The sequence below is a fragment of the Phocoena sinus genome, chromosome 1 (genome assembly GCF_008692025.1).
Source record: "Phocoena sinus isolate mPhoSin1 chromosome 1, mPhoSin1.pri, whole genome shotgun sequence".
NCBI lineage: Eukaryota > Metazoa > Chordata > Mammalia > Artiodactyla > Phocoenidae > Phocoena > Phocoena sinus.
In genome coordinates this window covers 17,533,878-17,561,852 of record NC_045763.1, presented here as the reverse complement: position 1 = coordinate 17,561,852, position 27,975 = coordinate 17,533,878, and the positions used below count along the sequence as shown (strand labels likewise).

At 44.2% G+C, this 27,975-nt stretch overlaps 1 protein-coding gene across 4 annotated transcripts in view; it reads right to left on the bottom strand.

Moving 5' to 3' along the window:
- Positions 1 to 27,975, bottom strand: part of ZBTB40 (zinc finger and BTB domain containing 40) — a 93,983-nt gene that overhangs the window by 17,027 nt on the left and 48,981 nt on the right. For all 4 annotated transcript variants that reach the window (XR_004351130.1, XM_032640617.1, XM_032640627.1 and 1 more), the window contains 14 exons: positions 25,936 to 26,128; positions 24,793 to 24,950; positions 20,983 to 21,175; positions 19,091 to 19,227; positions 18,485 to 18,686; positions 17,992 to 18,125; positions 15,638 to 15,806; positions 14,884 to 15,351; positions 13,916 to 14,122; positions 7,964 to 8,128; positions 5,179 to 5,393; positions 3,797 to 3,959; positions 3,006 to 3,092; positions 1,555 to 1,781 (listed from right to left, as the gene is read on the bottom strand). Coding sequence is in view for 3 of the 4 variants with exons in the window: in XM_032640617.1 (XP_032496508.1) it covers positions 1,555 to 1,781; positions 3,006 to 3,092; positions 3,797 to 3,959; positions 5,179 to 5,393; positions 7,964 to 8,128; positions 13,916 to 14,122; positions 14,884 to 15,351; positions 15,638 to 15,806; positions 17,992 to 18,125; positions 18,485 to 18,686; positions 19,091 to 19,227; positions 20,983 to 21,175; positions 24,793 to 24,950; positions 25,936 to 26,128 (2,718 nt within the window). In the remaining variant the exon portion in view is untranslated. The remainder of the gene's footprint in view (positions 1 to 1,554; positions 1,782 to 3,005; positions 3,093 to 3,796; positions 3,960 to 5,178; positions 5,394 to 7,963; positions 8,129 to 13,915; positions 14,123 to 14,883; positions 15,352 to 15,637; positions 15,807 to 17,991; positions 18,126 to 18,484; positions 18,687 to 19,090; positions 19,228 to 20,982; positions 21,176 to 24,792; positions 24,951 to 25,935; positions 26,129 to 27,975) is intronic.

Sequence of the window (27,975 nt, the reverse complement as noted above, 5' to 3'; positions counted from 1 at the left end):
ACTCTGATTACACACCAGTGAACGCGGGCTCAGTTTCTCACACTGGGTTTTCCTGTCTTGAGGATTACACAGCAGAAGTGCGTGCCGTGTGAAAGGAATGCTACTGAATCAGTGGTTCGTGTCATGCTTGAACCATGGAAATGGGAGTGGTTTACCAGAAGCCTCGGGTTGTCAAAGGTGGCATGTCTGTACCTTGATCAGGCTAAGAGCCTTACTTGGAGGCTACGTGGCTACAGAGCTAATGGCTATAGGAAGAAGAACAGGTAGACAAAACGTGGCTTCTGGCAGCTCCCTCACGCAGCTCACCAGGCTGGAGGGCACTGGCTTCTCTCCTCCACAGGCCACACACACCCCTTCCAAATCTGCAGCATCTGTTAAAGATGACTTTCCCATCTCAGGAAGAACTAGTCTGGTTAAGTACACTCAGTTCTTGCCTGAACCTCCGAGTTGATGTTTCTGAGCCATGGAGCTTGGAACAGCTGGATGTTTTCAATACAGAGCGCCCGCAGAGGGCACAGCAACCCTGGATCTCGAGAGCTGCCGAGAGCAGAAAGTGCTTTCCACTAGACCTGAGTGGGCAGAAATGGAGATGCCAAGCTCAGCCATGTCTCTGCTGTAGGAGTGAAGAGACCAATTGTGATGTTCAATAAAAAATCATCTAGGACAGCAGTTTTCAAACTGTTTTTCTTTCTTTTTCTTTTAGCAATGGAATCTTTTTTCACCCCAAAGGACATCTTACCCAGAATCCTAATATATAAAAAAGATAATAGCAGGGCTGTTCTCATTGAAATGGCAGCAGGATTGGCACCCAGAGGCCTGGCCGCCTGACTTGCCCTCTGCTCCCCACAGAGGCCTGTAAGAACACGGCTATAAGGGGCTGCTCTAAGGGACAGGACGGGGGGCGGCCCAGCCAGCTCACAGTTCCTCTCCCGTCCATTCACAAATTACTGTCAATCAACAGAATGGAGTTTCTTTTCCCTTCCTGCCCACCCTTTCTGGAGAAGACGGGAAGGCAGTAATAGAACTAGAGACACAAAGAGGGGCTGGAGCAAGCACAGCCTTGAAATATCAGAAGAGGGGGGCTTTACACCCAGGTAAAGGTGAGAAGCCCAGACGTTCAAATGTGCCCTGTGCCCAGCCCAGAGGAGTTACCAAAGCATTTCAGCTGAAGGTGGTCTCAACAAAGAGCTCATCTACCCTCCTCCAAGTTTCCTGCAACTCTCACCACATCCCATGGTGTTCTGCAGAAGGTGAGGGAGTGTGTGAATTGGGAGGAGAGGCCAATGTCATTCTGCTTTTGAAAATTCTTGTTCCAGCTTCCCTCTACTCAGGGGCCGTCTCACATGTAGTCACCAGGAGGCTAGAATTTTCTGTTCTGTTTGGTAAGAGGTCCAGAGAGACTCTTCTGCAAGATCCTCTTGGTCATGAATGCATCACTCACGGGGCCCTCTGAGAGCCCCGGGGAGAAAGGCTAGGTGTCGTGATGGGACTGCCTCCAGAGAAGCCTCAGGGACCCCGTGTCAGCACCCTCATATCTGATGGCCCCAGAATCACCTGCACCATCTGTGAGGCAGCCACTTGGCTTTCAGTGCCCGTCACCTTTGGGTGTTCAGACTCCAAGTGACAGTCCAGCTGGGCCTGGGAGGTGAAGAGCTCCCCGCAGAGCTCACAGGGGAAGGTGCTCTCCGACTGCTTGAAGTGCTCAGTGGTGACGTGGTGCTGCAGCGCCCCGGGGAAGCGGAAAGTGGCTGCACAGTACAGACACCGGAACGGCTGTGACCCTGGAGGAGGGGGACAGAGGGAGTGACTGAGGGAAACGAGAGGAGGGAGGGGAGAGCAAGGTGCAAGGGGGGGCGAGGAGCACAGGCAGGTCCAGAGGCAGCTCTTCAGCTCCTGTGGGGCCTGGAGCGTGTACAATTTGGGGAGCCCTCTCTAGGAAGACTGATACAAAATTACACATACAGGATTAGGGGCAGATCTTTGGAAGGGTCCCACCAAGTGCTAGGCTCCAAGGCACAGCTTCATTAGCATCACATGCAGGCTGAATCTGCCTCTGCCAAAGTCCGTTATTTATTCAACTGGAATGATGCTGACAATGTTTATTTCGTCAATTCTAAGAAGCACCTTTTAACGTCTCTGAAATGGGATCAATGGCATCTCACTACTGTTACAGGCCACGGAGGTGGGTGTAATTGTCAACAAGTGCACTTGCACAGACATCTAAAGGGGCAGCATCAAGACTTGCAGAATGCATGTCCACAGTCTGAAAGAAAAGCCCTAAGACAGGAGCAGTGCATGTTTTAAACTCACAGGAAACAAATGGTTCAGAGGGAGGAGGTAAGGGTTGGATGTTCAGCTACACTCCCAAAGCAGGAATCAGAAGACTAGCTTTGCTAATGCTCGAGAGACCAAAACCACCTTACCGTGCTCTCCATCACCAATGCTCTTGACGGTGGAGGGCAACACCACGTGGAATAACACTCACGCCAACAATCTGAACTGAGAGCTACTCTGGGAAGCTGAATTCTTACGTTGATCAACTTATTTCTTACGTTTCCTTTTTTTATGTACGCATACAAGAGTGCATAAAATCTACATCAAATTAAGTCCAAAGCAGCACTTAGGATAACCTGCAAACTCTAAGTGATAAGAAAGCATAGTTTAACTGGAAGCAGTTTTTCTTTCTTAATGGTTCATTAAAAATGGTGTCTCTTATAGAACTGGCATTTTAGATTTGATAAGGTACAGCAGGAACAATGATAATCATGGGTAACGCTTACGAGATGCTTACTGGTGCCAGGCCTTAAGTGTTTTCTGTGTACTAACGTATTCAACTCTCACGGTTCCCCTATGAAGTAGGTACTGCAAGCGTCCCGGTTTTGTAGATGAAGAAACTGAGGCACAAGTTAGTTGCTACTTAGCCTGGGTCGCGCAGCTGTAGGTGGTGGAGACGAGACCCGTCCCTGGGCAGTGCAGCTCAGGAGCATCTTGGAAGGGGCACTGACCTGAATGCTGGCACTTGATGTGAACCTGCAGCAAAGCTGGCGTGGGGAAGAGCTCCTTGCACTGGCCACATTCATGGAACTTCATATCTGGGAAGCACACGAGCAAAGAAGTGGTGGGAAAGAACAAAAGGAAGATTCTCTGAGCCTGGGGAGTAACAGGGCTGGGGGGGGTGGGTGATGGCTCACACTTAGCGAGCGTCTACGAAGTGCCAGGAACCTGATACCTATGCTACATTAGTGCAATCTGTGGTAAAGAGCACCAGATCTGGATCCAAGTGCCCGGATGCAAAGAGGGTTGTTGTGAGAATTAAAGGAGAAACACACGTGGGCGCTGAGCACAGTGCCGTGCACTCAGGAGACACTTCATAACTGCGAGCTGTTGTGATCATCCCCCAGTTTAACTGTAACACAGGTATGAATAATTGACTTTCTGAAGAAAAGGAAACAGGTTCAGAAAGAGAAGTCACTTGCCAAGGTCACACAGCTAGAGTTAGGATTCCCACCCTGGCCTGTGTGCCACCCTTCCCATGTGCCACGACCAGTCACCACCAAGGCTGGTAGGAGTCACACTGCTCTAGGTCTCCAGTTGCAAGAACTACTGCTACTCAAGCTAGTGTTACTGACGGACTGACGTGGCACCTGCCGGTGTGCTGGGGAGGAAGGGGTGTCACTGCAGCACACCACACTCTAGCACTAGAAGTAGGGATTTAGGGCTGGAACCCAGGATGCTACGTCACCAAGCGCCTTCCACTCCTCAGCCCCCACTCCCAGTCCAGGGCACCCCAGTTCACCTGCGTGCTCTGCTTTGATGTGCTTCTTGTGTTCAATGGTGTTGGGAAAGGTTTTGTCACAGGAGCTGCACTGGAGTGACGAGAACTTGGAAGACCGATGGTTCTGAGCAGCAAACACGTCAGGGTGGTGGGTCCGATTGTGGTACCACAAACCAGACAATTGCTAAAAGGAATGTGGCAGATGTTAGGTCTTGGATGTTCTAGCAAGCTGGAGAGTTCACAAAGCCTCATGAGAGAAAAGCGCTCCCAGGGAAGTTTATGGACCTGGAGTCACACTCTTACCCACCACAGTAAGTGCTGACATGCGAGGGGACGCTGGTGCTCATGGGAACAAGGCACCTGTGTATTCACTGAGGTCACCACAGGGCAGGGCCGCGGCCTTCAGAAACCCATTCCTCACAAGCTTAGGAGGGAGGTGTTAGGCTCTTTCCAGTGACGTGGAAGCTGAGGCACAGAGGGGTGACTTGCCCAAGGTCACATGATCAGTAAACAGGAGGACCAGGATTCACACCCTGGCCTTCTGAATGGAGAATCTGCGCTTCACCACCGAGCTGTCTTGCTGCCTGTCAGAGGCCCAGGGCGCAGCAGGGAAACCTGCTGGAGAGGGGCAGGTGCTATCCCTACTCTGTAAGCCAGTGCCCCCTTCTTCCCGGGTTCCAGAGCAGCGCTGCGACACTCTCTGTACAATTCCATGGTTTCCTAGAGACCAAGCCCAGGTTTTACCCAGCTCTGTAACCCTAACGTCACAGCACAAGGCTTGGAACAAAGTTAGCTCTCAATTTCTGTTGAGCTGAAATTAGCTGCTGGGTTTCTCTCTCTGTACCCAAATGCTATAGATGCCAGCAAGGGCCATTCTTTTCTCTGTGGTCTTAGAGTTTCTCAAAGAAGTGGTTTCTTTTCAGATCTGTATGGGGTTTCCCTTCAATTACATAGCAAACTCTAAGGTAAAAAAGCAGAGCTCTTCCCCAGGAGTTAAAAAATCCTCCACAAAACACCAATAATTGTGCTAAACAAGATAATTCCAGGTAGTGTTACACACCCCAGTGTCATTCTCATATCCCTCAACACATGGGATCAATAGGTTCTAAAGAATGTAAATATCCAGGGAAAATGCAGGATTCAGTTCAGGACAAGGCTGAAATCTAAGAGAAGAAGTGCAAGAACTCTTGGCTCCAATTAAAGCTTCCCCACTGACCCCACTCTGACCAGGTCACCACAGAGGATCTGAATAACCTATCGGCTGCATTCTTCATGAGAACCGGCCAAATGGTCATATCCTGGAGACAAGAGGTGTTCTGCAAGCCACAAACATGGGGGCCAAGGGAGACCAAAGGGAGAGTGGATGAGGGCCCGGGAAAGGTGCCTGCAGAAGCTGAGCTCACCTGGTAGGCCTTGTTGCAGATCCCACAGCTGAAGGGCTTCCCTCCGACGTGGGTCACCATGTGCCGCTCCAGCATCGAAGGGGCGCTGAAGATCTTCCCACACGTGGGGCAGGGGTGGTACTCCTTGGAGTGCACCTCGTGGATATGCTTTCGGTGATCCTGCAGAGTGGGGAAGCTCATCCTGCATTTCTTGCAGTCATATGGATCTTCTATGTCTGGTTCCATGAGGGGAGGGAGGGAGACACCACAGGCAACAATCAGTGACAAGTGGTTTTCTGTGTGCAGCTCCAGAAGCCAGACTGTTTAGAGGTCATGCAGGGTGACAGACTCGAAGGACCAGAAATCACTGCATCCATCACCTAACTACCTCCTACTTTCATCCTGGGAGGTGGGGTTCCTCTGAGGCTTCTGGATTAACCACCTCTGAGCATGAGTTTACCTCAATTCCTCATCTTACAAGTTAAATTCCATCTTACTACTTTCCAGGGAGTATCACCTTTGCTCTTCCCCTGCCTACAGTGGGTGTTTTGGGGTTTTCTAATTCTCTGTAGAGATTCCCCACATACTCCCCAAAGCATCACGATTTCCTTTTTTGTCAGTAGTACAATGCAGAGGATGAATGCTTCCTTGATCCCCACTTTAGATTCAACAACAAAAACATTTTCATAAGTAATGTTTATTAAGTGACATGCGTGTTTTAAGTGCCTACATATATTAAATCACTTAAAACTTCCAATAACCCTATGTGTAGGTTCTACTACCAGTCCTATTTTATAGATTAGGAAAATCAAGGTTTAGAGAGTGCCCAATGGCACAAGTATGATATTGCTGAGCTGGGTAACAATCCCAGCTTTCACTCCCAAGGTCATGCTCTGAGCTGCATGCTGAATTGGACAAGGCAACTCCTCAGTGGGACCTCAAAAACAAGAACTAGCACTGATGAAGAATACATTTGCCATCCCTGTGGCAGGAAAGTCTTTTTCTGAAGGTAACAGAAAGTAAAACGTTTGAATAATAAAATCCTTTGCCCACAGAAAGGCCCAGCCCATCAGCCAATCTTATGTGTGTGCTGATCCAGGCTAATTCAGGGATTCTGACACGCAGCAGCACTCGGCATCATTAACTAGTATCCCTGCGGACGTGAGCTCTTGAGATCTCAGTTTCACACTATCTTTTAAGATACTCGGAAGGAATTCTCCGTAAGCAATGATGTGATCCTATGAAACAGACAAGGAACAGTCAGTGAGAGAGGGGCCTGGATGCTGGGCCTGCTTTGGGTGATCCGCTCCAAGTCATGGCAAAGTTTTTCGGGTCTTCTCTATTCTGAAAATTGATAATGTCTTCTCCTTTCCTGACTTCATGTGATGCTACTGGGAAAAGGAGACTAAAGCGGAATGTCATTTAAAGAGATTGAGAGGACTTCAAAGTTGTGGCACTGGATCCAAGCCAAATCCCACTCACCTGGAAGTCTACTGCAACTGGATTTGCTGGACAACCTTGTAAACTCCTCGGGGGGAGTGGGGGGCAGCACTTTATGTTTTCCTGTATTGCCCAGTGCCCAGCCACATGCTGGGCACACACAAGCTCTGGCGAAGTGCCTTGTTGGCTGGCTGACAACAGACTTGAATGTGTTGACAGAAAGCACATGTTTGTGAGATACTGTATTTGCCAACAGTTAGAAACTGGTGTGTGGGGAACAAAGGTAGGGAGGGGAAAAGGGAAGAAGGGTATGCAAGGTGCATGGCATGAAAAAAAAAAGGCAGGCTCTTATGGTGACAGATGGCACTGGAGAAGGCTGCTCTTGTCACCAATACTCTCTAGCATTTATTGAGCATTTTCTATGTGGCAGGTATGGAGCTTCATGCTTTATGTGTGATATCTCTTTTATTCTCACAACAGCCCAATGTGGTAGTGTTACTATTTTCTCTACCTTACAGAAGGGGCATAAGAGGCTTAAAAAGGTAAAGAAATTTGTCTAAGGCCTAAAAGAAGTAAATGGCAGAGTACTCAAGATTCAAGCCCAGGCCCGTGTGATTTCAGAGCCCAAGCTCTTAACCACCCTGCTGGGCTGTGCTGATCACATGACTGCTACAACAAGAGCAGCTGAAGATGATGTGACGTGACCAGCGGATGCCTCCTTGGCGATTTCCTGATGATGTGATGAGGAGTCATAAAATCTCCTCTTCCTCCCCTGTGTGTGTTGAATGGAAGTGTGTTTTTGTCTGTATCCGTTCTAGTAGAAGGGGACAAAGATGGGGGCAGACCCTACTAACTGGGTAAATACAAGGCATTTGGAAGAGAATGCTGGGCAGAAGGCTTTTAAGGGAACATGACTAGGGACCACTCACAGTGGTACACATTAACTCAGAAAGCGTCCAGGCTGCTCCTATGGGGAAAGGCAGGTTACGACCATAAGATGAGAGTGGGAGTAGGAAAACGAAGCTCAGCGGACAAATGGAAATATTCTGGTGCTCTGCGAGCCTGTCTGTTATAAAGACTCTTTCCTTCAAACATAATGGGCCTCTGTCAGCCAAAAAGAGCCAGGTGGGCTAAAACGGAAGACAAGGAAACAGCCTGGACAGAGAATCACACAATGACACGTTAAAATGGGATTCTTCTTGAAATAGGAATGAGGGACTCTGGCTTTTGCAAGAGAATAGGAGAGGGGAAGGCACTGAACGGGGCCCAGCTCTAGTGGAGTAATGACTTCTGTTATGACTGCTGTGTGCCTTCCCAGCGCCAGGCCTGGTGCTGAGTGCCTAATATCCACAATCTCAGTACATACTGTGAAAGGTGTGCAGGTGGATGGAGAGGCCATTGGCTTGCCGGAAGCCCTTGCCACAATCTCTGCAGACATATGGCTTGTCCCCGGTGTGGGTCCTCACGTGGCGGGACAGCTCAATGGACTGGGCAAACACAGCATCACAGTACTGGCATGCATACATTTTTCCTGGAAATAAACATGAGTTTATTAGAGGCAGCACTAAACATTTAGGGCATTCATAAAAACAAAATCACATTCTAAGGCACACAACAGGGAAATATAATCTGGGAGATGACAGTAAAACATGAGGCAATTTGTAATACACTGGGTGAGAGGTCTGAGCCATCCTATCAGATGGTACCTCACAAACACAGTTGACCACACAGGGAGGGTATCAGTGTCTCCCTACCCTGAGGGATAAGGACAGAGTTCTCATCACACAAGACTAGCCATCTGTTAATCTGGCCACTACAAGTACGTAAGAGCTCATTCCATTCCCAGGAAACAGATATATCCTTGAGCCCAGAAAGACGTGAGCCTGGATCCCTTGAAAAACATACAGGGCAGAAATGCAACTGCACATAAAAATGACAGACATGGACTCAGAAAAGAATGACAGCCTTCTGCCAGCGACTTGCTATAAAGATTCTCTTGGCTTCTCTATTTCCTCATGCACTAATGAAAATACAATGACCAGACTGCCAGAGAGCATTAGAAAATACCAGTAAAGAGCAAGTCTGGAAAATTGGCATTTGTAAAAAAATGCTAGACCAAATGTACCTTTAGTCTCCCTTATGGGCTAATAGAGAAATGGGAAAATCAATAAGGTGAGGGTCCAGACAGCCCAGATCCTAGGGGTGACTTCAACTAGGGCAATCCACCTCATTTTCATTTTTTATATGTTACACTTTGGAACAAGATTTTGTTAAGAAAAAAAGGGTTTCTTACCATTTCCTCTAAGATCAGAACAAGACAAGGGTGCCCACTCTCACCACTATTATTCAACATAGTTTTGAAAGTTTTAGCCATGGCAATCAGAGAAGAAAAAGAAATAAGGAATCCAAATTGGAAAAGAAGTAAAACTGTCACTGTTTGCAGATGACATGATACGATACATAGAGAATCCTGAAGATGCTACCAGAAAACTACTAGAGCTAATCAATGAACTTGGTAAAGGATACAAAATTAACGCACAGAATTCTCTTGCATTCCTATACACTAACAACGAAAAATCTGAAAGAGAAATTAAGGAAACACTCCCATTTACCATTGCAACAAAGAGAATAAAATACCTAGGAATAAACCTACCTAAGGAGACAAAAGACCTGTATTCAGAAAGCTATAAGACACTGATGAAAGAAATCAAAGATGATACAAACAGATGGAGAGATATACCATGTTCTTGGATGGGAAGAATCAACATTGTGAAAATGCCTATACTACCCAAAGCAATCTACAGATTCAGTGCAATCCCTATCAAACTACCAATGGCATTTTTCACAGAACTAGAACAAAAAATCTTACAATTTGTATGGAAACACAAAAGACCCCGAATAGCCAAAGTAACCCTGAGAAAGAAAAACGGAGCTGGAGGAATCAGGCTCCCTGACTTCAGATTATACTACAAAGCTACAGTAATCAAGACAGTATGGTACTGGCACAGAAACAGAAATATAGCTCAATGGAACAGGACAGAAAGCCCAGAGATAAACCCACGCACATATGGTCACCTTATCTTTGATAAAGGAGGCAAGAATATACAAAGGAGAAAAGACAGCCTCTTCAGTAAGTGGTGCTGGGAAAACTGGACAGCAACATGTTAAAGAATGAAATTAGAACACCCCCTAATACCATATACAAAAATAAACTCAAAATGGATTAAAGACCTAAATGTAAGGCCAGACACTATGAAACTCTTAGAGGAAAACATAGGTAGAACACTCTATGACATAAATCACAGCAAGATCCTTTTTGACCCACCTTCTAGCGTAATGGAAATAAAAACAAAAATAAACAAATGGGACCTAATGAAACTTAAAAGCTTTTGCACAGCAAAGGAAACCACAAACAAGACGAAAAGACAACCCTCAGAATGGGAGAAAATATTTGCAAATGAAGCAACTGACAAAGGATTAATCTCCCAAATACACAAGCAGCTCATGCAGCTCAGTATCAAAAAAACAAACAACCCACTCCAAAAACTGGCAGAAGACCTAAATAGACATTTCTCCAAAGAAGATATACAGATTGCCAACGAACACATGCAAGGATGCTCAACATCACTAATCATTAAAGAAATGCAAATCAAAACTGCAATGAGGTATCACCTCACACCAGTCAGAATGGCCATCATCAAAACATCTACAAACAAAAAATGCTGGAGAGGGTGTGGAGAAAAGGAAACCCTCTTGCACTGTTGGTGGGAATGTAAATTGATACAGCCACTATGGAGAACAGTATGGAGGTTCCTTCAAAAACTAAAAACAGAACTACCATATGACCCAGCAATCCCACTATTGGGCATATACCCTGAGAAAACCATAGTTCAAAAAGAGTCATGTCCCACAGTGTTCATTGCAGCACTATTTACAATAGCCAGGACATAGAAGCAACCTAAGTGTCCATCAACAGACGAATGGATAAAGAAGATGTGGCACATATATACAATGGAATATTACTGAGCCATAAAAAGAAACAAAACTGAGTTATTTGTAGTGAGGTGGATGGACCTAGAGTCTGTCATACAGAGTGAAGTAAGTCAGAAGGAGAAAAAAAATACCATATGGTAACACATATATATGGAATCTAAAAAAAAAATGGTTCTGATGAACCTAGGGGCAGGACAGGAATAAATACACAGACGTAGAGAATGGACTTGAGGACACCAGGGGGCTGGGAGGGGAAGCTGGGACGAAGTGAGAGAGTGGCAATGGACATATATACACTACCAGATGTAAAATAGCTAGCTAGTGGGAAGCAGCCACATAGCATAGGGGGATCAGCTCGGTGCTCTCTGACTACCTAGAGGGGTGGGAAAGGGAGGGTGGGAGGGAGAGAGACGCAAGAGGGAGGGGATATGGGGATATATGTATACGTAGAGCTGATTCGCGTTGTTATACAGCAGAAACTAACACAATATTGTAAAGCAATTATACTCTAATTAAGATGTAAAAAATAAATAAATAAATAAAGTAACAGTACAGCAGGGAAAAAAAAATAGAAAAATAGGGTTTCTTGAATCAAGAGTTGAAATTATTGAGAAGCCCAGGACTCAGCCTTTGGCCTTCTTCTCTGTCTCCACTTTCTAGATGATCTTATCTCAGAGCCTTACATTCTACCTGTACATTGCTAGCTCCCACATTCTCTCTAGCTCCCACATTTACTTCTCTATCTCCCAGCTGTCCCTAGAACTTCAGACTTATATCCACTGCCTATCAGCCTAGTTGTCCAGCTGGAGGTCCGAGTAGCTCAAATTTACCACCATGCCAAAATAGAGTTCCTGAGTCCACCGCCACCACCCCCGCAACCCACCCACCTATAAATACACACACACTCCAGTTTCTCCCGTTTCAGTAAATGGCAGCATCATTTACCTGGCTGCTCATGCCAAAACCCCCAAAGCCACCCTTAATTCCTCTCTTTCCCTCATATCCCACATCTAATCCATTATCAGTCCTGTCACTTCCACTTTCAACAACATATCCCCAAACTTGAACATTTTTTTACAACTCCTCCAACACAGCTTCGTAAGACCCATTCTGGATTTTTAACCTCCAAAGTGATGAGACAATACATTTGCGATGTTTTAAGCCACTGCTCCTGGTAATTTTTTACAGCAGCAATAGAAACGAACACACCTCACATAAAAACCAAAGTCCTTACCTTGGCTTAGAAGATCCTATAAGATCTGGCCTTTTGGTTTCTTTTTTTTTTAAATAAATTTATTTATTTTTATTTATTTTTGGGTCTTTGTTGCTGAGCGCGGGCTTCCTCTAGTTGCGGCGAGCGGGGGCTACTCTTCATTGTGGTGCACGGGCTTCTCATTGCGGTGGCATCTCTTGTTGCAGAGTATGGGCTCTAGGCACGTGGGCTTCAGTAGTTGTGGCACGTGGGCTCAGTAGTTGTGACTTGCGGGCTCTAGAGCGCAAGCTCAGTAGTTGTGGCGCACGGGTTTAGTTGCCCCACAGCGTGTGGGATCTTCCTGGACCAGGGCTCGAAGCCATGTCCCCTGCATTGGCAGGCGGATTCTTAACCACTGTGCCAACAGGGAAGTCCCAAGTTCTGCCCTTTGGTGACCTCTCTGACCTTAGCTCTCAACACTTTTCCCTCACTTACTGTGCTTTAGCCCCTTCTACTTTTCTTCGGTCCCTCAAACAGGTAAGTCTCATTCGTTCCCACTTGGAGAGGGGGTGCTCTGCACTCGTGATGCTCTTCTCCTAGATCTTCCATTGGTTCTGTCTTTCACTGTGTTCAGGTTTCTATTCAAATCTCCTCTGCTCTCTCTGATGATACAAATATTAATAAATAGTTCCCAATCCCCACCCCTGCTGCTTATTCTGCTTTATTTTTCCTCATGCAGTGACTACTATCTGAATTTATATTACACTTATATATATGGCCTGTTTTACCCACTGGAATGTTAGCTCCGTGGGCTTGTGTATAGTTACACTATCCCTAGTGCCTGGAATAATGCTCAAGAAATTCATTCACTCAGTAACTGTTTATTGAGGACCTCCTATTGCTAAGTACTATTCTAAGTTCCACAGATACATCAGAGGGAAGGAAAAAAAAAGACTAAGAGCTTTACCCTCATGGAGCTTGTATTCTAACAGGGGGAGACTAACTATAAACAAAATAAATTAATACGTAGATGATGGATCCTATGATAAGTGAGAGGGAGAAAAAGAATGCAGGGGAACTGGGGCTGGGGCACTGAGACTTTACACAGGGTGGTCAGGAAAGGCCTAAAGGAGAACGTGAGGTTTGTGTAAAGACTTGAAGGCGGTGAGGAAGTGAAGCCTCGAGGTGTCTGAAGGGAAAGCATTCCAAGCAGAGGTCAGAGGTCAGAGGCCTGCAGGTCAGAGGCCTTGCAAGGAAGCTGCAACAGGTAGAACAGGGCAAGTGAGGGGGAGAGTGGTAAGAGATAAGGTTGGAGAGGTATCGGGGACTTGATCATGCGGGGCCTGGTAGGGTACCCTTCAGATTTTACACTGAATGTGGTGAAAAGCTTTTGCAGGGTTTTGAGCAGAGAAGTGACCTAACGTGGTTTAGCTTTAGAAGGATCACTTGGGCCTGTGTACTGAGAACACTGTCCAGAGAAAGGGTGAGAGGAGGAGACTAGTTAGGAGGCTACAACAACAATCTAGGCGAGATGATGGTGGCATTTGTACTCACACATAAATGCTCCAAATGATGTACAGAATCCTCCAAGAAGCCTTCCCTGACAACACACCGCCCCCCACTCCAACTGGACTAGAAACCCCTACTTCATTCTTCCGTACCTCCCTGTAATGGTATTATTCCATATCACACCTCTGATGGATGACCCTGACCCTGCACGGTAACTGTCTCTATACTAGAGACACGCTGGACCGTCAGCTCTGTGATCCCAGGTATTCCAGGTAAGTCACTTAGTGTCTGCCATTGCCCGATCCACAGCAGATGCTCAACCAAGGGTTTTCTTATGCTTGAACTCCACCTCAAAGCCCAAAGAATTCCTGGCTTTATGTAAATTCTATAACTAGAAAGTCATAATATTATGTTAACCAGCTTCTCTTCAGAAACTCTCACCAAAAGCATTTTACATGTCTTTGCACATATGTATTTCCCAGCAACTGTGCACCTAGAGAGTCCACGTCTGTTTCTGTTTTTGATCTCTTTGAGATATATATCACGCCTAATCCCAAATGGGTTTTTAGGCAGCTCACAGTGTTAAAGTTTGTAGGAAAAGTGAAGGAATTCTCCAAGCCTTACCTTCTGAGTGCTTCTTCTTGGTGTGGTAGGCCAGGGCAGAGGCCTGGGTGAAGGTCATGAGGCAGTGCTTGCACATGAACGGACGGTCCCCAGTGTGAAGGCGAAGGTGGTTCTTCAGGGTAGAATTGGCCGCAAACTTTGCCCCACACTCCTCACAGGAGAACGGCTTCTCGTCAAAATGCTCCGTCAGTTTGTGGTACTGCATGCCTAGGGAAGCCACACCAGGGGCCAGAGATGCTAGTGATCAATGTTATGAATTCAGCAGGAGGATACACCCGAACACTGTCTCAGGCCAGGCCTCGAGAGGAAGCACAGCGTGAGCCACAGGACGCCAGGCCATGCTGCTCATCAGCCCGCCACCCAGCGCTCCAAGCCACCTTGGTCCCTTCCTGCCTGGGTCAGGCATCAAGTGTTCTGGGTTTATCTTGTCTATCTCCTCTCTCTCTCTCTTAAATAGGACCCAGTCACCCAGAAAGAGTGAAACAAAACTCACTTTTCTGTTTCATTAGGTTTGGGGCAAGGGAAAACAATTCAAATTCTACATCCCCTGGTTTCTAGGACTCTTGTTTACTATCAAGAAACAAGTGATACATGGAAACCTAAGAGTCAGGTGTGAAACAGCTGACTGTTATTATTAATAGTTATTATTATTATTATGAATAATAATAGCCACAATTTACTGAGTACTAACTCTATTGAAGGCACTGTACTAGGTGCTCAGCTACATTATCTTAAATCTTCATAGCAATTCAAAAAAGTAGGTGGTATCAGGGTGCCTATTTAACAGGGGGAAATTAAAGCTCAGGGAGCTGATTCCAAAGCTCATGCTCTTCTCAAAACATTACCCTGCCTCTGCTCTATTTTCTAAGCCTTTCCACAGCCCTTACTGCATACTGGAGGCAAGGCCTGGAATCCAAACTACAATATCTGAATTATCATCCTCTATTACTTCGCCTTCTTGAACGTACCTGAGGCATGAGCAAATTCTCTGCCACAGAGGTCACACGTCACTGGAAGCCTCTTCTTCTTCTTCTTGGGGACGTCAGGCTCTCCACCTGTACCATGGGCCTCCAGCTGGTGTTTCTCCAGCTCTTTCTTAGAGTCCTTGGTCTCGTTACACTCCTTACACTGCACCTGTTTGCTCTTGGCCACCCGACAGCGCTTCATGTGCACCTTGAGGCGGCAGTAGAAATGGAAGCTCTTGTCGCAGGCCTTACAGACGAAGCTCTTCTTGGCAGGGTCTGGGGAGACAGCTGTATCTTTCTCTTGTTGTTCTGGCAAGGAACCAGTCTCTCCTTGACCGTTCTGTTTCCCAGGCTGGCAGTTTTCTTCAGCTGGCTCAGCTGCCTTTTCATCTGCTTTGTCCTTGGCTTCAAGGTGAAATTTATTACTCACCATCCACCTTTCCTTCTCTCCCTTTTCTTCAGTAAGGAAACCTGCACAGGAGAGAGATCTGATGGCTCTGGGAATTTCCTATGTTTCTACTTTGCTTTCTAACTTTCCTTCTTAGGGGAGAATGGAGACTACTTGGGACTGTCATCTTTACTCTCTGATAAACACAGATAGCATCATTTTACATCTATGTCTATGACTTTTCTAAGTATTTGAGAGCATATAAAATAAAGCAGCGATGGGTGAACTCCTAAATGAACTGCTGCCTCTTCTCTCCAATAAGGAAACAACCTGGGGGCCTAACAGGACCCCACCCACCCTGTTTCTTACCGGCATACGCCAACTCCTGCATGACAGGCTGCAGGCCTGGGAAAGATCTGTGGATGCTGCACAGGAGCTGACATATTTCAATGGCCGAGATGGTTTTTTCCATGGCTCTGCTCAGCAATGCTCTCAGGGAAGCTTCAGGGCTGGCTGTCTCAGAGGAAATGCTCAGAATCTAAATGAATACCATGAGACAAAGGTTTGCGGTTAATATCAGCAGATTTTCTCCATGGTTTTCAACGTAGAAAACAAAGCTAGTTTCAGGGAGGCATTGCTCCATCTGTAACAAGTATACATTTCGTGCCATAAATATAGTGGAGAGCCCTTTTTCTCCAAGAATAGGGAAATTAACAAAATTTTAACAAGGAGGCACATATGAAGACAAATGTGCATATATAAAGGTGCAAGCAAGGAAGCATTGAGGATTTTCTGTGAGAAGTATCTTCTCAGAAACCAGGAGTCTCCCAAAGAACTTTTCTAGAGCTTAGTATTATATGCTTGGAAAGCTATAGGACTTGGTTGTTGGCATTTCTGCCTTGATGATCAAGATAATTTTTCGTAATATGTAACTGTTTCAATGTTGGGAAGTAATTCTGCACGATCAGTGGCTTCACGTTTTTAGATACTTAGGTGTACCCTTTAAAACATCATTTTCTTTCATAAAGAAACTCAGGTTGTTTTTTTTTGTTTGTTTGTTTTTTTTTTGCGGTACGCGGGCCTCTCACTGCTGTGGCCTCTCGCCTTGCGGAGCACAGGTTCTGGACGCACAGGCTCAGCGGCCATGGCTCACGGGCCCAGCCGCTCTGCGGCATGTGGGATCTTCCTGGACCGGGGCACGAACCCGTGTCCCCTGCATCGGCAGGCGGACTCTCAACCACTGCGCCACCAGGGAAGCCCGAAACTCAGGTTTTTTTTTTTTTTAAAACAGATTTTTCTTTTTTTCTTTTTTTAGTTTATTAATTAATTAATTAATTTTTGCTGTGTCGTGTCTTCGTTTCTGTGCGAGGGCTTTCTCTAGTTGTGGCAAGCAGGGGCCACTCTTCATCGCGGTGCGCGGGCCTCTCACTATCGCGGCCTCTGTTGGAGCACAGGCTCCAGATGTGCAGGCTCAGTAGTTGTGGCTCACGGGCCTAGTTGCTCCGTGGCATGTGGGATCCTCCCAGACCAGGGCTCGAACCTGTGTCCCCTGCATTAGCAGGCAGATTCTCAACCACTGTGCCACCAGGGAAGCCCAAAACTCAGGTTTTTAAAGAAGGTTCAAATTGGGGCTTTAAAGAGGCCAAGAATATTATTTCAAAGCCATCCTCTCAGAATGTTAGAGCTATCAGCAGAAAAGAGTCAGTACACTGAGAAAATAAAGCTAAACCATCCACAGATGGCCAAATAGAATTTTCATTTTGGAAGATATTTTATTTCTGCTCTTTTCAAGTCTATCTAAATAAACCTGATGTCCCTGGAGGCAGGCTTGAGACTAATTAGTGAGGCTAAAACTGATCAACGGCAGAAGCCCCATCTCTGAAGTGCGAGGCATGCTGGAGAGAGTCTAGCAGATGAATCTCTCCTCTGAAGCCCCACAGAAATGTGTGCCATCTTCTGCCCATCTGAGAGTCAGACCAAGGTGGGGCTGTCACCTGTGTAGACAGAGTTAGGACAGCCTTTCTACACACCTTCCATGGCTACGTGGATCAAAAAGCACGACAGGTGAATCTGTAATTTAACTTTAAGCTCCTTTATGATTCTTTCCCACTCAAGATGCACATGATCCTGGGATGAACATCCGTGAATTCCCCCTGCAATCCCCACCTGGTTTTTCTGGGATGCTGGCCACACTGTGAGAAGCCTTACAGAAAATGTGTTGGCACTATTTGTTATCCCATATGGGCAAAAGCTTTGTTCTTTCTATGTTTATTTTGGCTCTTTCTAGAAGCCAGAATAGAGCATGTAATAAGACCAATTTTACTTTTCTTCCTCTGAAAAAAGTTGCTTCTTACAACATGTGAGAGACCAGTATCATGGTTCCCTTTGAGTTTTCCTAGGTTTAAACAAATGGAATAAATCTGGGTTTGAGTCACTTGAACCTGAGTTCCAGTCCTGGCTGCTTCTATGACTAGCTGGTACATCCTAGAAACATCATTGACCCCTCAGAGCACGAGCTCCCTTATCTGTAAAATGTGGGTGGCATCACCTGTCACCCAGAGTTGGGAAGATTATAAGAGCAAAAGCATGACAAGTGTTGCTTAGCCTGGGCCTGCCCACAGCAGGTGCTCCAAGGAGCTGGTTCCTCCTTTAGGAGTGAAGACAGTCCTGGGCATCAATGCTGTAAAACTCCCCCAAACACTGTGTTGTTATCCCCACCACACCTCTTTCACAGTCTCTGCCAGGCGCTCTTCCTCTGACGCCAAGCACTTGAGTTCAGCCCTTTGCTGGATGGTCTCTAGGATCAACCTGTGATGCCTCAGGATGGTTTCGAAGGCAGCACTTTCTGGGGTCATCACTGAACAAAGAGGGATTGAAAACTCATTAGTAAAACTATGAGCACCATTTTTCCCTTTCATCTTTTCTCAACTCAGTTCTTCATAATGAGAATATACTTCATCTATCTCCCACCTGGAGTTGGGAGTGAAGAAGATGGCAAACATCACTGTAATCTGAGTATAATTAATATAAGCTTAGAAGAATTGCTGCACATTTTACTTTGAAAGGTTTACAAACTCCCATGTCCTTGAACAAAATTGCCAGTCCTTACTTCTACTGGTCAGGATGTGGAAGACTACCGTAAGAGAGCTGTTTCCTGCAAAGACTGACCATAATCTCTGGTGGGGGCAAAGCCAGCACAGAGGCCAGGCAACCTACCTGCCCGGAAGTAAGCGTCTGCACCAGGCTCCCTTCGTATTTCCTCCGTGAGCAGGTTCAATGGGCAGGCCTTTGTCTCCTGAGCCACCAGCAGCAGTTGCCAAATGGCTGCTGCAGAGAGAGTCTGCTCTTCTAGAACTGCTGACATCAGAGAACTGAAACCACCTGAACCAGAGTCACGTTTCACAAGCTTCTCCATGACCTTCAAGATGCGGCACAAACATACACATAAGGGACTTTCTAGCCACTGGCCCAGCTGCAGAGCTGCAAGTCTGAGCACTGGGTCGTAGTGAACATATTTCTGGGGAGGAGTTTTTCAACATCCTTCACTTCTTTCAACCTGAGAGATGTTTATACACGAGAAGGTTCTTCATTCCTCCTTTTGAATGCTTTTCCTTATCACTGCAGAAATTACAACTATCCTACTTGTCACTCTTAGAAATTGAATCACCTACTATCTCCTTCTCTGCTGACCCCTTAGCATTTCTCAACATGGCTGCATGTGTGTATGTTTATATAAAATAGAAATACATTAAAAATATATATATGTTAATCTTTTTTCCTTCTTTCTCAATTTTGCCCACCCTTCCTCCCTCTCTCTCTTACCTCTCTTTCTCCAGGGGCTAAACTCTTCACATGTGGGATCATTTTTTGTAACATCTGGTTGTCTGTGAAAATCTCTGAGAGGTTTTCGTGATACCGCCTCAATAGTTCAATCCCATAATCATCAGGGCTTGCTTGGACTGTAAGGATATTAGCAAAACAACAACAACAAAACCTCCTTAAGGCCTTTTCTACACGACATGAGGGGAGTTACAAATGCGGACAGAAGAACAGATCAGCACAGCAGCTCTGTCTCTTCTGGAGCATAAGTGCAGCTCGTGGCGAGGGGCCTCACACATGTATGCTCACGTCTCCTCTGGTCTACACTTAATCACTCAGTGTTGCAGGGTCACAAAACCACCAATACTTTGAAAGTTAGCGCCCAGTGGTAGAAGCTAGTGATTGCTCAACCAGGGGGTAATTAGAAGGCTGCACTTGTAAGAGGTGCAGATGTAGAGATTCAAGGGATGTTATCTACCAGGCCTGAGGTAAAGGATCCATGCAGCGATCCAAAGTACAGGCAGGCACGAGTCAGGACGGCGGTAGCAAAGCTGACCCATTGTTCTTCTGTTTATATGCCCTCTCAGCCAATCTGTTAGTTACTCTCTTTTAAGAAAGGTTATATTTATTTGAAAGTAAAGAAAAATCAAAACTATCAGGCATTCCCATTAGCTTTGTAGATATTTAAAAATTTATTTTCCTCTCTGGCCCAGTAACTCCACTTCTGGGAATCTAGCCTTAAGAAATGATCTGAAGGCAAAAAAAAATCTGTGTACAAAGATATTTGCCACTGAGAAGCTTGTGATGATGATGATAACAGCTAATATTTACTGAGTGCGTATTATATTATGTGCTAGCACTGTGCTCCATGTTTACATATATTATCTCAAAGTAGCCACAAAAATGAAGGTGGAAGGTACCATTCTTACCACCATCTCACAGGGGAGACAATGAGGTTCAGAAGGGTTAAGTCACTTACTCAGGGTCACAGAGCTACCAAAGAAGTCAGGATGTAAATCCCAGTAATCTTGATAGTCTTAACCATTATGCTACATGTGCCCCTAGACATGGGCATGAGTAAGACAGCATAAGTATACTTATGATAGAAACTACACAGCCTTAAAAAAATAGAATTCTAGGGAGTGTTCTGAAATGTGGAGGAGAATGTTTATGTTATATTGATAAGTGGGGGAAATGATAAAGTATGGTAGAGTATCTCAACATTGTAAAAATAATGTGATAGATAAAATATGTCAATGTGTTTAATACTGAAATTATCACATGGTGGGATTTGAGGTTTTCTTCTTTATTTTTTAAACTGCTCAAGTTTGTATAAGTATATATTATTCTTACAAGCTAGTTAGAAAGTTCTCTCATTTCCCAAATAGCCTTCTTCTGAAAACTATTTCATTCTCAAACGTTCTGGGATGGGGGATGATTGGCTAGAATTGGGCTGTTTTTCAAAGGGATAGTCCCAAACTGGCTGGACACGAGGGGTGGTTAATTCTGGGCACTGCTGGGACCGAACAGCACTCCGGTGGGAGTGGGGACGTCAGGACCTGAGTTCCTGCTGCTCACACGTGTGAGCGCTGTGAGTCCATCCGCTCCACAGGCGTTCACAGGTGGCACGTGACAGCCCCAGGAAAGCCACACTTTTAGACCCTGAACCACGGGAACATCACGGGGGAGCTTAATGGAGAAGAAATGCTTAGATTTCCGATCCTAACTCCAGAGATATCGAGAATCACTGATTTGTGACAGCTAGTTTCTCTTTCACAATGGCTTTTCTTAACATTGTCTTATCTCCCCCGCCAGCAAGGAGCCAAAAGGGTGTTTTAAGCTATAATTTTCTGTAGGAGTGGTTCCAGTTCAGAGAGTCAATAATTAACGAATACCTGTGGTGCTCGGCAAAGCAGCTAATTTCTGCAAATTCTCCAGCAGAAGGCCCAAGTTTGGGAATGTCATCTTCACAGCCTGAAGGAGTTTTACCAAACTCTCAGCACTCAGGGTCTTCTCTTCAGTCATTCTGTGCAACAAATTTTCTATTGTCTCCTTGGGTGTTCCACCCTCACAGCAATTCAGAATCACCTGCAGTGGCAAGCAATCAACCCGACACCAGTTACTGGAAATTCTAAGTGCATTTGACACACCACTGGAAAGACCAGCAAGACAGCATTACAAACCGCCTCGACTCCAGGTCCTCTTCTGCTTGTCTCTAGCGCTAGTTTTGTCATAGTCTCTTCCTTATTCTGTTTCAATAAAAATCCAAACCATTCTCCAAACAAACAGCTCCATGAAAATCTTTCTTTCTCAATTGCGGGTCTGTGCATATTCTTTGCCTCTGACAGTTTGCATTTTGTGAAAATATTCTTACGCTAGGCCTATATGATAGAGCAAGCAGCTTACATCTAAGCTTTAGATTGAGTTTGTTCAGACACTAAGATTGCAAAACTGACTGGCAATTAATAAATACAGTTACAGTGTTTTTCATCTCTGTTCAGTCAAGTACATGACAGTGGCAGAGGCTGCAAGTTCAGAGCAATTCTATTACTTTACTTCCTTTTACTTTATTTGCATTGCAATTTGAATACCCGGATACTTCATACATTTGTCTGTGGCCTCCAAAATAATAGATTTAAAGTGCACTTCAGGATAATTTTTCTAGCAGATTCCTCATTATCTAGCCCTCTCCTCCCCAGTGGCTACATGCACCAGCTCCAGTTATCATCCCACAGTTCTACCCACTTGTTCTTCCCTGGTATGCTAGAGGGTTTTCTGAGTCAAGAGGGCACAGGCCTTCAGCAAAAGGTTGAAAAATCAAACACCTGACAGTTATTTTAAAGATATTTTCCAATCACAATAGAACTAGCCTTAATGGACTGCAATTAAATATGTACAACTCAGCTCTTGTGGATAATGCAGGGGATTATTTCAATACATGTAATCTACAGTAACTGAATTTTGAATTTTCCTTTGGGAAAATGCCAGCTCTCCGGAGCAAGAGTCAAGCAGATGGTCACGGTAGCATGCCAGAGGACGCTATTATCAAATTACTTCTGTTTTAAAATAATAAATTTAGCTATAAAGCCAAATTGGTTTTATATGTGTAAAAGAAATATCTATATTACATATATGAAAGGCATGTGTATATTATAAATTAAGTTGTCACATACCTTGTCCATAGAGAACACAGTCTTCCTCTTTGTTTAACGTCTAATATATATTAGATTTCTACTAAATGAGCTAAAATTTAAAACTTAAGGGCTTGTATCTAAAAATCATACTGCTTTTTGTGCTATCTCTTAGCTCGTAAACAATAACCTGATACAAAACGAGGCAGCCAGATACTGTAAAGAGTGGGTATGAACTTTAAAGCTGGACAGGACTAGTTTGAAATCCAGTTCTAAAATGTATGGCCTGTGTGACCTTGGGCAAGTTATTTAAGTCTTTAAACCTTATTCTTCTCATCTGCAAAAGAAGATAACAATACCAACTCTTGCACTGTCAGTATGACAATTCTCTAAAATGAAGTTGCCATTTGTAGAGCCGAGCAAAACTCCTAGGACATATGTGATTGTTAATAAATGATAGTGGTTATTGATATCATTAGGAAGCAGGATGCACAGTGGGTAAGAGATGTGCTTTGTTTAGAAGTCTGGGTTCCAATGCTGGCCCCAAGCAGCTGCGCCTTTGGGTACGCTGCTTACCATTCTTAGCTTCTGTTTCTTCATCTTTAAAGTTAGGGTATTAACCATAACTTCATAAAGTTGCTGCGGGGGTAGAATTTAGTAATGCTTTAAAGGTCCTCAGTACGTTACTTGGCACACAGTAAACAATAAATAAATAAATAAATGGCAGCTATAGCAATTACTATTCTTGTATCTGTTTCCAATCCTGAAGTGAAAAAATGCCTATTTACCCCCAGAACCCAAGGTATGTTTACAGAAGGGCCATGGTACCTATGATTAGCATCATTCCATAAGAGAGAAAAAGTTCCAAAAGGCCTGAGAGCATGTTCCACATGGTGTAAAAACCCTGTGCCTATGCGATCAACATTCACCTCTACACTCCTGCTTTACTATTTTGCTTCAGTTTTCATGAGAAAGAGTAGCCTAATGAAGCTCTGGTGGAACCCCAATCCTAAGAAGTGTTTTTGTGATTTACAACTAATTTAAGTTCTTCTGCTTCAGCCCTTTCTGTCAAGTAAACTGAAAGTGACAGAAGAAAATGACAGCATGGTCTGCCTGGCTGCAGGGAATGGGGCTGAGCTTGGGCTCTACCTATAAATGCTATTTTATCAAGATAATGAAACAGTTCAAAGGACGCATTCAATCTAGCTAATAAGGAAAAAGTTTGAATGAGTAATTGAATGAAATCGCTAAACGAGGAATGAGATATTTCTAGAGCTATAAGCAACTTACTTAAACCGAGTGCCTAAAATTAAACTTAATCTGAAGCCTAAGGAGAAAACAGGGGTTTAATCTTATTCTGTTCATATATTATCTTTCTCAAGAAGTGCAAAGGAGTTAAACTTTTAAAAACATAATTTGCAAAATACAATTTTGAGATTAAAGGTTTTCCCATTTTATATGAAAAAAAGAGCAATATAAGATCGAGAAGAAGAAAATCTAGGATCCAGTCCTCACTATCAATCCAGTACGCAGCCATCACACCAGCGGTTTCTACACATTTTCTCTCCTGAACATTTAAGCCACTTCCCACAGTTTGATACCACAAAAGTTCTCTGTCCCTATTCCTTCCTTCCAGATATAAAAATATTTTTAGCACAAAGTTGAAATCAATAACACCAACAAATACAGTTATCTAGTTGATTTGAGAAGTCATGCCAGCAGTTTTATGAGGATTTTAGCAGCTGGCTGGTGGGAGTATAAATTGGTACAACCTTCCTGAAGGGCAATTTGGCAATATATTATCAAACACTTGAAAAATTTTACTCTCTATTCCAAAATCTCACTTCTTAGAAATTATCCTGAGAAAATAATCTGAGAAGTATGCAACAATTTGTGTGTAAAATGTTCCCCTGTAACATTATTTATAATAGCAAAATATTGAATAGCAAAAACTAAGAAACAAATGCCCCAAAATAATTAATGAATTATGGTATATCCATTAGACAATACAATGCAGCTACCAAAATCCTTATGTGGGTATGGAAATATATTCACAATATATTCAATTAAAAAATAAAGTTACAAAGCTATATGATAATCCCATCCCAGGATGATTCAAATGAGAAAAAGTGGGAGCACATGTTCCAAAATGTTAGTAGTGATCATCTCTGGGTGGTGAGATGGTGGAAGATTTGGACTTTTTTCTTTCTGCTTGTTTTCCCAATTTTCCAAAGATGAACAGTGTATCATTTCTGTAAAAAGTGTCATAACAATTAGAAATGTGCCTAAACACTTTAACTCTTGGGGCAAATGTTTTATATCAAAATCCCACGGAGTCAGAGCAGGAATATCCATCCATCCATGCATCTAAAGATGTAATGTCTGACTATAGTATGCAAGGCACTCAGCAAGCTGGTGCAGGGGATACACGGAGGTATAAAGCAGGAACCTGAGCTTCAAGGTGCTTACTATGTAGTATGTGAAGAAATACTGCAAGGTAAAAAGTGCTCGGTGTCACAAAAGAGGTTTAAAACAAAGTGCCGCAGAAAGGAGGAAGAGATACTCGACAGTTACCCTTTTCTCAGAGCCAGTCAGGAATTCCTCCTCGCCCGTTTCCAGGAACTCCAAAATAGGTCTCAGCTGTGTTACACACCGGATCAGGTCCTCTTTGTGTTCTAGTAACAGAACAGACAAGGTCTTTCCCTCCTCTGTGCTCCCTGGGGGAGAAAGAGCTAGAGACAAACAAGAGAAGCTCGTCAATTTGAAGAAAATGACAGCATGGTTTGTCAAGAGAGATCTAACAGAATAGTAAAGTGATTCTCAGCCAATTCTGAGCACCCGAATGCAGAATCTCTTTTTGGAGAGGAAAATGCTTTATTATTCTGTTTAAACTCTATGAAAGGAAAAATGTTTCATGTATCTGTCGAAACACAAAGCTGTAAAGCCAGCCAGAGGTTAACCTCTGGTTGGCAAGGCCACTGCTTTGTATCTAACCCAAACGAGAGAAACTTCAGCCTTTAAGTGCTATCAGCAAACCAGTTCACCGTAGGCACTCAAAACACTGATTTGGATGTGTGGCTTTCTGAAGGGCAGGAGAACACTGATGGTATTCTCCAACTCCAAGGTGTCAGATTAGTTAACTAGGGGGTAGAATGAAGACTCAAGTTCAGTTTGTATATATTAACATGCAGTCTCTGGAACTACAGGTAGAATTTATGTGAAAATCACTTTAACAATAACTAAGCCATTGAAGAAATGTTTTCTTCAAGCTTTACAGCATCTTCCCAGAATAAAAGCTTTACAGCAGGGCTTCCCTGGTGGCGCAGTGGTTGAGAATCTGCCTGCTAATGCAGGGGACACGGGTTCGAGCCCTGGTCCGAGAGGATCCCACATGCCGTGGAGCAACTAGGCCCGTGAGCCACAACTACTGAGCCTGTGCGTCTGGAGCCTGTGCTCCGCAACAGGAGAGGCCATGACAGTGAGAGGCCCGCGCACCGCGATGAAGAGTGGCCCCCGCTTGCCACAACTAGAGAAAGCCCTCGCACAGAAACAAAGACCCAACACAGCAAAAATAAATAAAATAAAATAATAAACTCCTACCCCCAACATCTTCTTAAAAACAAAAAACAAAATACTTAAAAAAAAAAAAAAAAAAAAGATTTACAGCATCTTCCCAGAATAAAATTCAGTCACTCAGGTGGATAAGGTTTCTCGTACCTTTTGGCTGCACTGCTTCTACAGCCTCTGGCTGTCTGTCTAACAGTGTTGTCTTTACCGCAGGATTAGAATCTTGGAACAGCCTCAACAGGGACACGACAGTCTGAACATCCAGGCTCTCACTTCTTACTTTATCCAGGATTCTCTGGAATGCTGACTGTCCTTCTTCACTCACAAGACATCCCATTATGGTCTGTAGAACACAAGTGCCCAGAAAGACAGATTAGCCAGCCACAAGAACTCCATGCTCCTTGGATTTGGCAAGTGGGCCCTCAACAGTTTGATCCCCACCTACTTGACCTTTCTATGGCATTTGACGGTACTATCACCTCTGCAGCACAATTCTCCTCTGACTTCTTGACACTGAAGCATTTTGGGTAAGAACTCACCTTTCTGACCACTCTTTTTCTGCCTTCCTCACTGCCTCTTCTTCCAAATCCATAAGCAAAAGCAGTACCTAAGACTGGTTTCAACTCTTTATTTTTTCTCACTTTATATACTCTCCTTTTGAAAAGCTCTCACACATATAGCTTTAACTATCACCTTTATGAAGACAACCCTGAAAACCAGTGCACTAATCTTGAACTCTGTCTCAATCCAGACCCACAGTGTCTGTTAGATGTGCCTTATCCTCCAGGGGTCTCAGCACCATATGCCTAAAACCCAACTCCCTTCATGACTTTTCAAAACCTAGAGCATTAAAATATCAACAACTCCAGGGGTAAAATAAACAACATTAGCATTCCTTTCTTCGGTCTGACAGAGCATCTCTCACACAAATGGGAGGAATGCCAACTGGAAGGCAGAATTAATATCTCTATTTCAGCAATAATGAAAAATCTGGTAATTGAAACTTAATTTCATGAGTATAGTCTTATGTATAATCTTTATATTTCTACTTGGCAAAACTACAACTTACCTCTGATGTTTTTTAGTGTCGATACTATAAAAGAAAATATTTTCTCATGAGAGTCTTTAGAGAGCAAAAAGGTTTTCTAGACACACACATGCACACACAGCCACACACACAACACAAAAGGACCTCTTCAACATGCACACTGGCAAAGTTCACCCAGACAGTTATTATATATTCTGACAGTAATTATATGTTTAAAATTATTGTTTAGAGGGACTTTATCTCCTTCTCTCCTCCCAAATAAACAGGATTATAAATGAGCTAGACTTTGTATTTCTTGAGTTTGTTCTAGCTTGGTTCCTGATCAGAGAGCTAAGTTAAACTTAAAAAAAAGGTTCCTATGAATTTTGGTCATCTCCAAAAGTAAACATAGATAAAACACAATTTAATAATCCTTATTAAGTTTTTATTAGAATAAGTAACTTCCATGAACATAAGATAAACTCATTTTGTCTCTATTTTAAAAATAATAAACAAATGAGATAAAAATGTAAGTTGAATGCTTAATTCTCTTTGGTCGCATTTATTCATCCTTTCTTGCTTTTATTAGTTGGCCTAAAATCTCTTTAGAATGCCTCTTCCCTGACAGCAGTAGGGAACTGAGTAGGCAGCCTGGGGTTCCCAGTATGCCTCCAGGTTTTCATGCCCTTGAGCTGAACCTAATGACTTGCTTCTAAGGAAAAGAATATGGCAAAAGTAATGGGACACCACTTGTGAGGCTAGGTTACTGTGACTTCCATCTTGCCCATGTGTGGACTCCCTCAGTGTCTTTCCTCTATGGGATGCAAGCTGCCATGTTGAGAGGTACCCTATAGAGAGGCCCATGTGACAAGAAACTCACATCCCCGGTCAACAGTCAGTGAGTGAGCTTAGAAAGAGACACTCCCCAGCTGAGCATCGACATGTCTGCAGCCCAGGCTGACACCCTGAGTACAGCCCTGTGACAGACCCTGAGCCAGGGACTCAGGTAAGCTATGCCTGGATTTCTGACCCACAGAAACTGTGAGGTCATAAATGTTTGTTCTTTTAAGCTGCTAAATTTTAAGACTAATTTGTTCAACACAGGAGTAGGTATCTTATAAAGACCCACTATTGCTAATGCCCTTAGTTTTAAACCTGTTTCT